Raw genomic sequence first — 14,107 nt, forward strand, 5'->3', positions numbered from 1 at the left:
ATGTGAGGAAGACGGTGAGACTGGACTCTATGGTGAAGTGGCAGCAGGAGTGGGACAATGCGGATAATGGAAGGTGGACCGGCTCATCCCCAATGTGTCGACGTGGGTGTATAGGGAGCATGGAGAGGTGAACTTTTACCTCACACAGTTCCTTTCCGGACATGGCTGTTTCCGTCACTATCTGCATCGGTGTGGCCATGCGTCATCGCCATCCTGCCCGGCGTGTATCAACATAGAGGAGACTCCAGAACACGTGGTATTCGATTGCCCAAGGTTTGTGGAAGTACGTAGAGGAATGCCTGCCCTACGGGCGGACAACATCGCAGAGCGAATGTGTCGCGATGAGGGTACGTGGAATGCAGTAAGCAGAGTCGTGACGCAAATACTGTCAGAGCTGCATCGTCAATGGAGAAGGGACCAGCAAATAAGCGTCGGTTTGGAGCGAAATCCAGCACAGTGAGCAGTGTTTGGTCTCGGGTCGTCAGAGCGCCAGCGAACCGGAAGTCTTCTGCCAACCGGAATCGTTGGACCGACCTCGGCACTTGAATTGCCAACCTGCTGAAGAAAGAAGAAGGAAGTGCTTCGGGTATGTAGGGCACCGCCAGTGCGGACGTCATCCACCACCGGAACTGTCGGACCACCTCTGCAACCCGAAGACGAAGACGGCGCAATGCGCGAAAGCGTCCCCTGCGATAGCCGCCGGTAGTCGGGGCACCATCAGTGCGGAAGTTTCCTTCACCGGAACTGGTGGACCACCCTCGACGCCGGGGAAGTCAGGAGGATTCGAGTGAGGAAGTTTGCGGTACGACCGCCGAGGGATCGAGACAACGTAGCAGTGGATCTCAGCAAGCCAGTCGGCGAACTAGCCTAAGCTAGGGGCCGGAATTTTAGAAGAAGTGCATGAGCACAGCCCCCGAAGTAGTCGCAGCATCCCGTGGTCCCAGGGGATCGAGGCAAGGAGGATAAGGGACCCGGTTTATCCGGGAGGCACATTTTTAGCAGGTCGGGAGGAGCCCATCCCTGTTCGCCTTCGAGCATAGTGTGGATGCTCAAGGTGTCTGTCGCGCAGATTTTTGATGGCCTTTAACCCTTGTAAAAAAAAAAAAAAAAAAAAAAAAAACACACAGAGACATCATCTCAGTTCATCGAGCTGAGTCGATTGGTATATATGTAACATTATGGGTCTCCAGGCCTTCTGTAAAACTTTGGTTTTGGAGCGAACATATAGCCTTTTCGTATACTTTGTAGACAAAAAGCAAAAATGGTGTTTCGGTCTTAACTTCCGATCTCATGTTTCGATCTGGCCAATGTTCAATAGGACACATTGGGACAGGATACTGCGTCGAATGCAACTTGTTGCGAGCAAATAAACTGAAAATAAATGCCTAATAAAAATGAGTGACATTCTTTACGCGATTTTTTCGTAAAAGTTTGCATTTTAGCCATAACTGGCCAATTTTCAATAGAAAAAATGGGACAGGAATCTGCGTCGAATGCAACTTGTTGCGTGTAAATCGATCAAGGTTAGGTGTCCGAAATATAGGTAACATTTTTTTGTGATTTTTCTATTAAAAAAAGGTAGTTTGGCCATAACTTCCGATCCCATAGTCAGACTTGGTCAATTTTCAATAGGAAATAATGGGAAAGGATTTTGCGTCGAATGCAATTTGTTGCGAGCAAATCGGTTGAGGATAAGTGCCCGAAAAATGAGTGACATTTTTTACGCGATTTTTACGTATAAATTTGTATTTTGGCCATAACTTCCGATCCCATAGTCCGACCTGGCCAATTTTCAATAGGAAATAATGGGAAAGGATTCTGCGTCGAATGCAATTTGTTGCGAGCAAATCGATTAAGGATAAGTGCCCGAAAAATGAGTGACATTTTTTACGCGATTTTTACGTATAAATTTGTATTTTGGCCATAACTTCCGATCCCATAGTCCGACCTGACCAATTTTCAATAGGAAACAATGGGAAAGGATTCTGCGTCGAATGCAATTTGTTGCGAGCAAATCGGTTGAGAATAAGTGCCCGAAAAATGAGTGACATTTTTTACGCGATTTTTGCGTATAAATTTGTATTTTGGCCATAACTTCCAAGCCCATAGTCCGACCTGGCCAATTTTCAATAAGAATCAATGGGAAAGGATTCTGCGTCGAATGCAATTTGTTGCGAGCAAATCGGTTGAGGATAAGTGCCCGAAAAATGAGTGACATTTTTTACGCGAATTTGGGGATAAATTTGTGTTTTGGACATCACTTCCAATCCCATAGTCCGACCTGGCCAATTTTCAATAGGAAACAATGGGAAAGGATTCTGCGTCGAATGCAATCTGTTGCGAGCAAATCGGTTGAGGATAAGTGCCCGAAAAATGAGTGACATTTTTTACGCGATTTTTGCGTATAAATTTGTATTTTGGCCATAACTTCCGATCCCATAGTCCGACCTGGCCAATTTTCAATAGGAAACAATGGGAAAGGATTCTGCGTCTAATGCAATCTGTTGCGAGCAAATCGGTTGAGGATAAGTGCCCGAAAAATGAGTGACATTTTTTGCGTCGTTTTGTGCGCACACACACACACACAAATACACACACACACACACAAATACACACACACACACACACACACACACACACACACACACACACACACACACACACACACACACACACACACACACACACACACACACACACACACACACACACACACACACACACACACACACACACACACACACACACACACACACACACACACACAGACATTACCTCAATTCGTCGAACTGAGTCGATTGGTATATACCACTATGGGTCTCCGGGCCTTCTATAAAAAGTTTGTTTTTGGAGCGATCATATAGCCTTTACCGTATACTTAGTATACGAGAAAGGCAAAAAGGTAGTTTGGCCATAACTTCCGATCCCATAGTCAGACTTGGTCAATTTTCAATAGGAAACAATGGGAAAGGATTTTGCGTCGAATGCAATTTATTGCGAGCAAATCGGTTGAGGATAAGTGCCCGAAAAATGAGTGACATTTTCTACGCGATTTTTCCGTATAAACTTGTATTTTGGCCATAACTTCCGATCCCATAGTCCGACCTGGCCAATTTTCAATAGGAAACAATGGGAAAGGATTCTGTGTCGAATGCAATTTGTTGCGAGCAAATCGGTTGAGGATAAGTGCCCGAAAAATGAGTGACATTTTTTACGCGATTTTTACGTATAAATTTGTATTTTGGCCATAACTTCCGATCCCATAGTCCGACCTGGCCAATTTTCAATAGGAAATAATGGGAAAGGATTCTGCGTCGAATGCAATTTGTTGCGAGCAAATCGATTAAGGATAAGTGCCCGAAAAATGAGTGACATTTTTTACGCGATTTTTACGTATAAATTTGTATTTTGGCCATAACTTCCGATCCCATAGTCCGACCTGGCCAATTTTCAATAGGAAATAATGGGAAAGGATTCTGCGTCGAATGCAATTTGTTGCGAGCAAATCGATTAAGGATAAGTGCCCGAAAAATGAGTGACATTTTTTACGCGATTTTTACGTATAAATTTGTATTTTGGCCATAACTTCCGATCCCATAGTCCGACCTGGCCAATTTTCAATAGGAAACAATGGGAAAGGATTCTGCGTCGAATGCAATTTGTTGCGAGCAAATCGGTTGAGAATAAGTGCCCGAAAAATGAGTGACATTTTTTACGCGATTTTTGCGTATAAATTTGTATTTTGGCCATAACTTCCGATCCCATAGTCCGACCTGGCCAATTTTCAATAGGAAACAATGGGAAAGGATTCTGCGTCGAATGCAATCTGTTGCGAGCAAATCGGTTGAGGACAAGTGCCCGAAAAATGAGTGACATTTTTACGCGATTTTTGCGTATAAATTTGTATTTTGGCCATAACTTCCGATCCCATAGTCCGACCTGGCCAATTTTCAATAGGAAACAATGGGAAAGGATTCTGCGTCGAATGCAATCTGTTGCGAGCAAATCGGTTGAGGACAAGTGCCCGAAAAATGAGTGACATTTTTTGCGTCGTTTTGTGCGCACACACACACACACATACACACACACACACACACACACACAGACATCACCTCAATTCGTCGAACTGAGTCGATTGGTATATAACACTATGGGTCTCCGGGCCTTCTATAAAAAGTTTGTTTTTGGAGCGATCATATAGCCTTTACCGTATACTTAGTATACGAGAAAGGCAAAAACATCACGAAAGTTTTTTTTGGCCTTTTTCAATCAAAGTGATTTAATTCAAAAAGTGTGTTTCAATGCATTTTTATACAGTAAATTAAATCTATTTTGAGACTCAATGACGATTGCCATTACAATTTTAGCGCGAATTTCTTTTTTCTTTTTTTTTCCAAAATGGCTGCGGAATTCGATGGTGGGCACCTTTGTTGGTTCGGTTATGGGCACCCTTATTTTATTGACAAATCATTCAATATCGTTTTAGTCGTTCCCTAACTTATTTCAAATGACGTTTTTATGCAGTTTTTAATTATTTAGACATATTTGATTGAAATAATGAGTTTAATTCATATTTTTGTTCTTTGGGTATGTCTAGTTATTATATCTACACTTTTTGGAACAAATCGTTGGCTGATTTGCTTACAACAGGTTGCATTCGACGGGGAATCCTGTCCCACTGTTTCCTATTGAAAATTGGTCAGATCGGACTATGGGATCAACATTTATGGCCAAAATATTATTTTTTATAATGTTCTTGTTCACTATTACCGCTAGGGTGATTAATCAGGATTTTTACTGTGAGGTATATCAATAAAACATAAATCAATGAAAAATTTAAACCCATTTACCTAAAGTGCTATTTTAGACTATTCTCATGTGATTTTTTTAATATCCTCCCCAATGCACCGATGGAGGCATCATCACTGCTAGGTGGATTGATATGATTTTTCTAGTGCTTCCTGGCTACTAGAATGAATAAATTATTCCTTTTGTTTAAATCTGGGTGGTTTATTTTTAGCTGAGTTTTCAAAGGTGCCCACAACCGAAACAAAATTGAAATGTCCAAAAATGTCAAATTTGCAAAACTGTCAATATTTTTTTTCAAACCGATGAAATCAAACTATTTTTTTTTTCTAGTAGTAAGGTAACTTATGGGTCAAATACAAAAGGGTGCCCACAACCGTACCTCTTCCCCTATATGTTAGAAGGAATTCTAGTACAGGCCAGGCTAGATGGTATCTTGATCGTGCGTAAAAATAAGCGTGACCAGGAATTGCAAACCTCATGCTTTTGTCAGTTAAGAACTTCATACAAAGGCACATTTGGTCACTTTTTCGGCAACTGAAATTCACAATTTGGTCACTTTTTTCATCATCGTTGGTCACTATGGTCACTATTTTGAACGGCATTCATCGCTACCAGCGCAGCGCTGAGACAACTCTTGCATTATTTTGAGAGCTTATCAAATCATTTAAAAATAGATTTTCTCTCTATTCACTTACAACATCCAGTTTGATGTCAGCTACTCGATTTCATATGGACAATTACCCTGAGATCTATGGATTACCAAAATATTTTTAAAATTAGAAATATTTCACAATCCACAATACCTACGTAAAACTAAACGTTCTAAAAATCGTTCAAACCATCAATCTCATTTAAGGTAAATAGACTCTCCAGATTACCCAGGCGACTTTTTCTCTTCTGCTTAGTCATATCTGTTTCGTAATTCCTACAGATTCCATAGATTCTACAGATTCAACATGGAATGCGGGACGCCTGGCAATGCGGGTCAAGAAAGCTGAATCCGGGACTTTATAATAATAATAAGATCATAGTGTATGGTAGGAGAAGATATGAATACATATGGGGGAATTGTTCCGATTTCCATCTCACTGAACATATATTAATATCATCGCAAAACAGAAAAATACGGCACCAATCTCGATACTTCTTTTTGACGCATATTAGCAAAAGCTCACTGCTGAAAAAACCACAAAAATTAAAACAATTCAAACTCCTTTCCATTCTTTGTTTTTGATAGCTCCCATGAAATGAAGTGACGAACGGCTCCCCTATGCTCTATTCATATTTTGGAAATATGGAGTAAAATTGTTGCATAATGCTTTCGTAGCAATCTTTCTAAGTGAATCGTCGTTTCAGAGTGAGTCATCTGATTGGGAAGAACTGGAAATCTCTCAATAATATAATAATCATATAATTCTCAACATTTATTTATAATAGTTCAATTTTATTCAGATAAATTATAAATTACGTTGAATGTATCAATAGCTACGGGTTGCACAATAATCTACTGTACCTTTGAGTTGGCATGAATTGCCAGAACGTTGAAGGCACCAAATGCAGCCACATAAATTCTCGCCAAACCGTTCGCATCTACTTCGATCGAATAGCCCGTACAAGTGCCACCAGTTCCTATCGTTCCGGTGATAACATCACAGTATACCCCCGAGGGTAAACATGTCTGCATGGTTTGGTCCAAATCTGTTCGTTCAAGATTGAATACAATAAATCCCCGATTTCCACGACAAAACGCCATCTGATATGCTCCGTTGTCAACCCAATAGGAAACATCGGTTCCGGCGACAGTATTTCTGAAGCCAATCATATTTGCTATAGCGTTCAAACGATGCTCGCAGATCCAGTTGTTACCGCAGGTGCCATCTGAATTGACTGTCGGGGAGATAATATTTCCATTAGAATCCGCTGGGGGGCCATGGTCACCATTATTGAACGCATATGAACTCATGACTCTGGGTGTCCCATAAGGATGTGCTAGCATAAATGCCACAGCCATTATGTAATGCTTTCCGTCTTTGTAGGTTAAAATGGGACCTTTCTCCGAATTGCTCCTTTGTTTCACATGGTTATCTACGAAAACGAGAGTTCTCTCTGAAGCTGGAAATCCAAACGGTTGTCCAATGTTGATGAGTGTGGACAATCGTTGATGTCCACTGAAGACGAGTCCCATTGTATCCGAATATCGGTACTCAGTGACTGTCCCCAGAGGTGTATATTCGAACTTCGAAATTCCATCGTCACTAACGTCCACTATGTCTTGTATGATGAAAGGTCTAGCATTTGCAGAAAAGCCGTGATCCTGCGCAAGATTGGCAAGTCTGCTATAAATAATTTGCAGATCACCTGACCACATGTGCTTGGCAGCATCCACATGAAAACCAGCCACTCCGTAGACAATAAACTTATTCAAAAGGTTCACCACTCTATCACGTACCCATTCTGATCGTTGGTTCAAATCCGGTAGGCTGTTCAGGCGACAGTCTCTTTTTTCTACAGGATTGCTCTTTTCTTTAATTTCACACGCCGTGTTGAAATCTGATGAGTTGTACGGCACCGCAGGATACGTAAGACTGCTTGAATCTGCTATCGAGCCACCACTTCCTCCATACTGAATTGAAGCAGCCATTTGATTTAATACCACATCTGCATAAATCCTCACGCCGACTGCATTGCAACGACGTACCATTTGAGCGAATTCCGCTTCACTTCCAGAGCGAGTGTTCAAGTAGTAGGACACAGGTTGATAACGCTCCCACCATGGTCGAAACGAACTGTATATCACTGCATTTTCTGTAGCTGGTGAAATTTGAATTCCCCCAAAGCCCGTCGGGGCTAGAAAACGTTCACACTCATCTGCAATATCAGTCCATTTCCACTCGAACAGCTGAACTATTCCACTACGACCCGGCCACCAGTGAGGGTCAAACTGACTTTGAACCACCATCACATTACATAGCATCAGAGTAATTAGAATCACTGACTGCATTTTGGTTGATTTTTTAACAGACTGACCTAAAACGGTCCCGTCCCGATGCTTAGTTTCTTATTCATGTGTGTCATATTATATGTAGATTTCGGTTGATTGATCGTCTTCTTATCAATTCCCGGAGATGGGCTTTGACAATTTTTATAAATGTAAACGTTTACTATCTTGGTTTTCTCTTACGTTGCAACGCGTTGTTCAGTGGTACTAAATCTTAATTGATGAACGTATTGTACTGTGGAGCTACCAGTTAACTTGATACAGAAGAGTGAGGTAAACAGTGAGTCATTCGAATTTTTTTTTTCTTCATCCTAATAGATGGATTCACAGTTAGTCATGGAGGTAATAGTTTGCCATTTACATATCATAGTTGAGTGTGTGGGGAGAAAAATTGAAAAAAAAAAACAATTTCTCGTCATTGATGGGAGTCCTAGAGTTCCCAATATCCTCAACGTAACGCATTATACAGGAGTCTGATTGATGTTCACAGTTTTGACCAACCATCATCGTCGAGCGTTTTCGAATTTCAAATACAGGTAGCACGCTAGATTTTTTTTTGCAAATCATCGGATGAAATGCAAAGATGGAATCCACTATGATAATATAAGACATAAACTAAGTATATTTACCTGGAAGAAAATTTTAGAAAATGAAGGGAATATTGAATCTTCCGTTGATGTCTTTTATAATACCAATTTTGATATTATTATCGACGAGGTTGCAAAAGGAAGAAAAAGACGGAACGGAAATTCAAAATATCCAAATTGGTACAGTAGGCAGCTAAAAAAAAATTATAGAATCGCAATTACAAGCTAGACAATACGATTGAAAATTTGGATAAATATTTAGCATCTTTGATCAATTAAAACTAGCAATTGGTGTAGCCTTTAAGGAGTACAATACGAAAACAGTAAACGAAATAAAATTATGTCCAAAGAACTTCTTCAATTGCGTAAAATCAAAATATAATTCAGACAATTTTCCGTCACTCATGTATTAAGATAAACGCATGGGTAATTGCTCTGAAGATATCCGTAATCTTTTTGGAGATTTCTTTTAAAAAATATACATCACCATATTCCCAAACTTTTTGAATCTATTATCAATGAAAAACTTACAACAACTACATAACTTCAAATCAGAATTACAAAAAGCAGCAGGGATTTCTCAATGATCGCTCTACCGCTACAAATTTCATAGAATTCATTGATTATTCGTTGAATGCGATAGATAATGGAAACTACGTGGAAGCTCTATACACTGACGAGGCATTATCGCATTGGCATTTCAATGTTACTCGTCAAATTAAAAAAAAAATGAATTGAGCCTGGACTCCTTAGGTGGCTTGAATCTTATCGCTTAGACCGACAACAAATCGGGATTGATTCGATATAAAAACATGATATGAACTTATTTAAATGAGAGTGAAAAATAACAAGCGAAAACAACAAAACTTGCACCAAAATGTCATAAAAATATCAGGTTTTGCTATTAACAAGAACAAGCTAATAGCTCAAGATATTGACAAGTTCATATCATGTTTTGTTATCAATATCACGTTTTACTGTTAATGAGCTATTATCGTCTACCCGGGTGGAGATCCACAGTAACACTATAGTTCTTGCGGGCGTCCCACCAACGCGTAGATGAAGAAACTCTCGAGTGCAGGTGTCCCAGGAATTGTAGTCATTCCGATCCACAATAACACTTTTCTTCTTGTGGGAGAGACCTCCAATGCAGAGGAAGAAACATTTGAATGCGGGCGTCCCGGAATGTGACCATTCCGATCAACAATAATACTTTTCTTTTTGCGGGTGTCCCTCCAACGCAGAGGAAGAAACACTTGAATGCACGTGTCCCACCACGCAGAATTGTGATCATTCTGATTCAAAATAACACTTTTCTTCTTGCGGGCGTCACACCAACGCAGAGGAAGGAATACTTGAATGTGTGATCCACACGTTTGAAACTGTGATCCATACGCAGCTACACCAATCGAACTATCTTTATTAAAATCCTTCATCGCACCCTGACCCGAGACATGTAAGGACGATTCTTTTTTTCTAGTTTTGAATCTTATTCTTTTAATCATGTTTCTATTAAGTGTCGCGTAGACTCTCCATAGCGCTAAAAGTGTAAGATTGAAAGCATTCGAACAATACTACAATCTTTCTAAACTTAGGGCAACTCATGCCGACCTTAATCACTTGTCGCTAATCAAATACTTCAATCAATCAACAAACTACTACTCCGTATAACAAATAAAAATATAGCCTTACAGAAAACCAAATCTTCTTGCGTTCGAATATGAGCGACCCCACTTCATTTAATCAACCTGTAGATCATTATCCATCAGTATGACAAATATAACCAAAATGATGCGATCGTTCTGCTAAACTACTCTGTCACGTCACGCCGAAAGTTATTTTAGCCGCCGGCGGTGGCGGCGTGAATCGGCGTGGAGATTTTTAACGTTTGTTTTTCAAAGTTTTTTTTTCTGCATTTTTTCTGGTTGTTTCCAACTGGAGAATCTTTTGCATTTCTTCGGAAAAATCTGATGTTTTTGATGATGATGATGAAAATTCTCTGAGTTTCTCCAAAATAATAATTTGAAAATTATTTTCGGACTTTCAATGGCAACTACCTATTTTGAAGTTTTGATAATTCTTTTGAATTTCCAAGGAAAATTGTTTGAGTTTCTACAGGAAAATGTTCGGAAAATCCACGGAGAGTTTCTGTTGAGTATTCTTCGAAATTTACAAAGAATTCAATAAGATTTTCCGCGGGAGATTATTCAAAATGTGGACATCAACAAAACAAAATTAGATTTCAACGGCAAATTGTTAGAAATTTTCATAAGAAATTCATTGGAATTTGCACGGGATTTTTTCAAATTTTCTATGGAAAATTCTTCAAAATTTCTGAGGTGAATTGTACGGAATTTAAACCAAAATTGTTCAGAGCCTCAAATTTTTTATAGGGGAAACCGTTTTGTATTTCAACGAAAAAAAATCGGATTTTTGAAGGTTTTTTTGGATTTCTACAGGGAATTCATTGTATTTTTTTTTGTATCTTTATTAAAGAGACTTTCAGCCCGAGGCTGGCTCGTCTCCGTATTCATTGTATTGTCCATAAGAAATTCATCGGAAATTCAATTAAAAATTATTAAAAAAGAAGATGGGTCGTTTTGTAACCGTTCGGGGAATGTTCACGAGGATTTGCTAAACGGTGGCTTTAGCGCCACTCTCAAAGAGAGACCACCGGTCGTGTTCGATTTGCCCGACTTTTGGAGACCTTTTCGCTCAGGGAAATTCTCGAACGGTTCGCGGAATACTCGTAATCAATTTCGTAACGCATGCACTAACTACGACTCTTTATTCGTACGAATTTTAGGGAAGGCCTAAGGAATGTTCACTCATTCGAGTAAGGAAACGAAACTGAAACTTAATTTGATTAGCGAGTATGCTTTATTTGCCAACTGGCGTTAAACGTAACGTAATTCAACCAATTCAAGAATTCAATCAAAACACTATATTTTAGATCATTCATTCGCATTGGACACGTATTTAACGTACGGAATGGAAAAAGAGCAAACATGGCCATGTAATAAAAGCTCTTCACGTACCTGCGCAGGATTTTGATGACTCGGTGCTGGCGGGAACGATGAGGCTATCGTTGTCTCGATGATGGCGACGATTACTTCGAAGATGGCGGTAACACGATGGCGGTCACCGGCGGGTCCGTACTGCGATTTGGCGCGCAGCGATGGAGATGACCCGTGTGCGATATGGCCGATCTAAAGGTGCGGAGTGAGTGGCGGCTGGAACGGAAGCTTCCGATTTCGATCGGAGAGAGTGTTGTGGCACTTGGCCTGGATTCCCCGGGACGATCGGCTCCGCCGAATAGAGGCACACGTACCCAAGCGACCCGGCTTCGCGTACCTTTCCGGTTCACCGAGCGGGGAGTGGTGCGTCCTCTATCCTTTGGTTAGGATCGAGGTTCGTGGCGTGCAATTGACGACACGCAGAAAGACGAACCTACACTCTCCAAAACACTGGTCCGAAAATGTAACGGGATGGACCTTTCCGTCGGCAATTAACGACCAACGTGGTAAATTCGCTACGAGTGACTTAGCGACCTCACTCACCTCCGTTTGGCTACCTACTTGAGGCGGGCCTTCGCTGGGCACACGGGTCGGACGGTCCTCGGACAGTCAACGGACGAAGTCGTGGTAGAATACCACGAACGGAATCTCGATGAGACGATGAATGCCGCCGATTAGCGACAGAAAATCCAGCCGTACGAAAAAAGCGCAGGGCGCTGCGTGTCCAACACGAAATCACATTATTTTAAGAATTGCTCAACTTAATAAAATTTAATTACCTTTTTTCGTATTAATTCACTTCAATAAAATTATCTGAGCAGAAAACGCAATCGATTGGACCTCGGTCCACTAAGCTAGGAAGAAAAACACAGAACATTTAACACCACTTATTTTTTTAAAACTCACTCACTAATTTTACCTTCAAATTAAACTAAAATTACTCAAGCAAAATCTTAAACTTTCAAAAACTGAACGTAAGTATTTAATTCGCGCACTTCTGCTCTCCAGCCGATTCGTAGACGAAATGAGCGAGTCTGAGTCGTACTTGCGCCAAGAAATTTTGAATCTTTTGAAATCATTTTACTATTCACTATTCAAATCTGAGCTATCATTCAATTTGATTGTAAAGCATATTCAAATAAAATTGCGCCAACCGATTGGCATGGCGATCGGAGGCATGGCGCCTGTTTGCCGCCTATTTGCAGCTCACATGCGTGTCATAATGAGTTGAGCTTTTATAACAAAAACTATAAACTTGAAATTGATACAGGAACGAACAGATTTTACGAACGCAAACGAAACACGACACACGATCATAAATTTAAACTAAATTCAAAATTTATATTTGTTTTATCGGTTCTAATTGAATATTTTTATTTGAATTTTAATCGAAATAAACGTAAAACGTTACAGTTTGATCGAAAATTATTTGACGAAAGCCCTTAGACCGAATAATACGTTAAGTCCAAAATCATCCAGCCGAATTGTATTTGATCGAAATGAATGTTTGGGCAAAACGGTTATACAACGAAAAACAATAGGTCATTTGGTCGAAAATGTTGATTACTGAACGGTAGTATGGTCAAAAATATCCACCCATATATAATTTTTGACCAAATGGCGTTTCTTCAAAACGACAAACAGCCGAAAGCCTCATTTGGCCGAATTGATAATTTGACCGAAAAAGTTTTTTGCTCTAACAGTTTTTTTTTGCTAAAAATGTCATTTGGCCGAAATAGTCGTTTGGTCGAAAAAGTCCTTTGACCGACTAGATCATTTGGCCGAAAAATAGAAATGGTCGTTTGGCTGAAAATGTCCTTTCGGCAAAACAAATATTTCAGCCAAACAGCATTGCCATCAGCCAAATCGAATGCTAATTGCGGCCAAATTACCCTTTCGGGTAATTGAGCTATTCGATCAACTGTTTTTTTTTTCAGCCAAAGGAACTGTTCAACCAAATGAGATTTTCGGCAAAGTAATTTTAGACCATATGGGCTTCTGCCTAATGTAGTATATTAGGATAAAGAACTTTCGGACTTACCAACAAACAATTCAAATTCAGGCTCTGTCTGGAGTAAGGGCGAATGTCGCAAGTGAGGATTCTTTCCACCGACTTTTCCTCTTTTGAATAAAAGTGACAAGCAGGGGGTTTCTTTGTAGTTTAACACCTCAGAAAGCTAGAAAACAATGATAACCTGCATTCTGAGGTTATAAACCGCAAATAAATATTCTCCCAACAAGATGCTGGGTCATTAGGCTGAGGGCCATTAGGCCGAATGGTCATTAGCCCGAACGGTCAGTGTAAGAAGTGAGTAGTGCGAAGTGAGGAAGAAGTAGAACGGAAGAAAGAATAAGGAAGAACGAAAAAGTAAGAAGGAAAAAGGAAGAAGGAAGAAAGAAGGAGGAAGAAGAAAAAGAGAAGGGAAAAGGAGGAAAAGGAAAGAAAGAAGAAGAAAGAAGGAAAAAGAAAAAAGAAAGAAATAAAGAAGGAAGAAGGATAAAGAAAGAAGGAAGAAAGAAGAAGAAACAAGGAATAAGGAAGAAAAAAGAAAGAAGAAGGAAGAAGGAAGAAGGAAGAAGGAAGAAAGAAGAAGGAAGAAAGAAGATGGAAGAATGAAGACGAAAGATAAAAGAAGGAAGAAGGAAGAATGAAGAAGGAAGAAGAAGGAAAAAAAAGAAAGAAGACAGGAGAAAGA

The 14,107-nt window shown here is 40.1% G+C and overlaps 1 protein-coding gene across 1 annotated transcript; it reads right to left on the reverse strand.

Annotated features, from left to right (window-relative positions):
- Window positions 1–6,220: 6,220 nt before the first annotated feature.
- Window positions 6,221–7,922, reverse strand: LOC134206793 (alpha-amylase A-like). Its single transcript, XM_062682517.1, has one exon. The coding sequence runs from the start codon at window positions 7,808–7,810 to the stop codon at window positions 6,314–6,316; it is 1,497 nt and encodes a 498-aa protein (XP_062538501.1). The 5' UTR covers window positions 7,811–7,922; the 3' UTR covers window positions 6,221–6,313.
- Between the last annotated feature and the right edge of the window lie 6,185 nt (window positions 7,923–14,107).

Source organism: Armigeres subalbatus, chromosome 1 (genome assembly GCF_024139115.2).
Source record: "Armigeres subalbatus isolate Guangzhou_Male chromosome 1, GZ_Asu_2, whole genome shotgun sequence".
In the NCBI taxonomy this organism is placed as follows: domain Eukaryota; kingdom Metazoa; phylum Arthropoda; class Insecta; order Diptera; family Culicidae; genus Armigeres; species Armigeres subalbatus.

What these genes read in the sequence shown, in the direction of transcription:
- LOC134206793 (XM_062682517.1), bottom strand. Translation starts at nt 7,810, where the DNA reads ATGCAGTCAGTGATTCTAATTACTCTGATGCTATGTAATGTGATGGTG.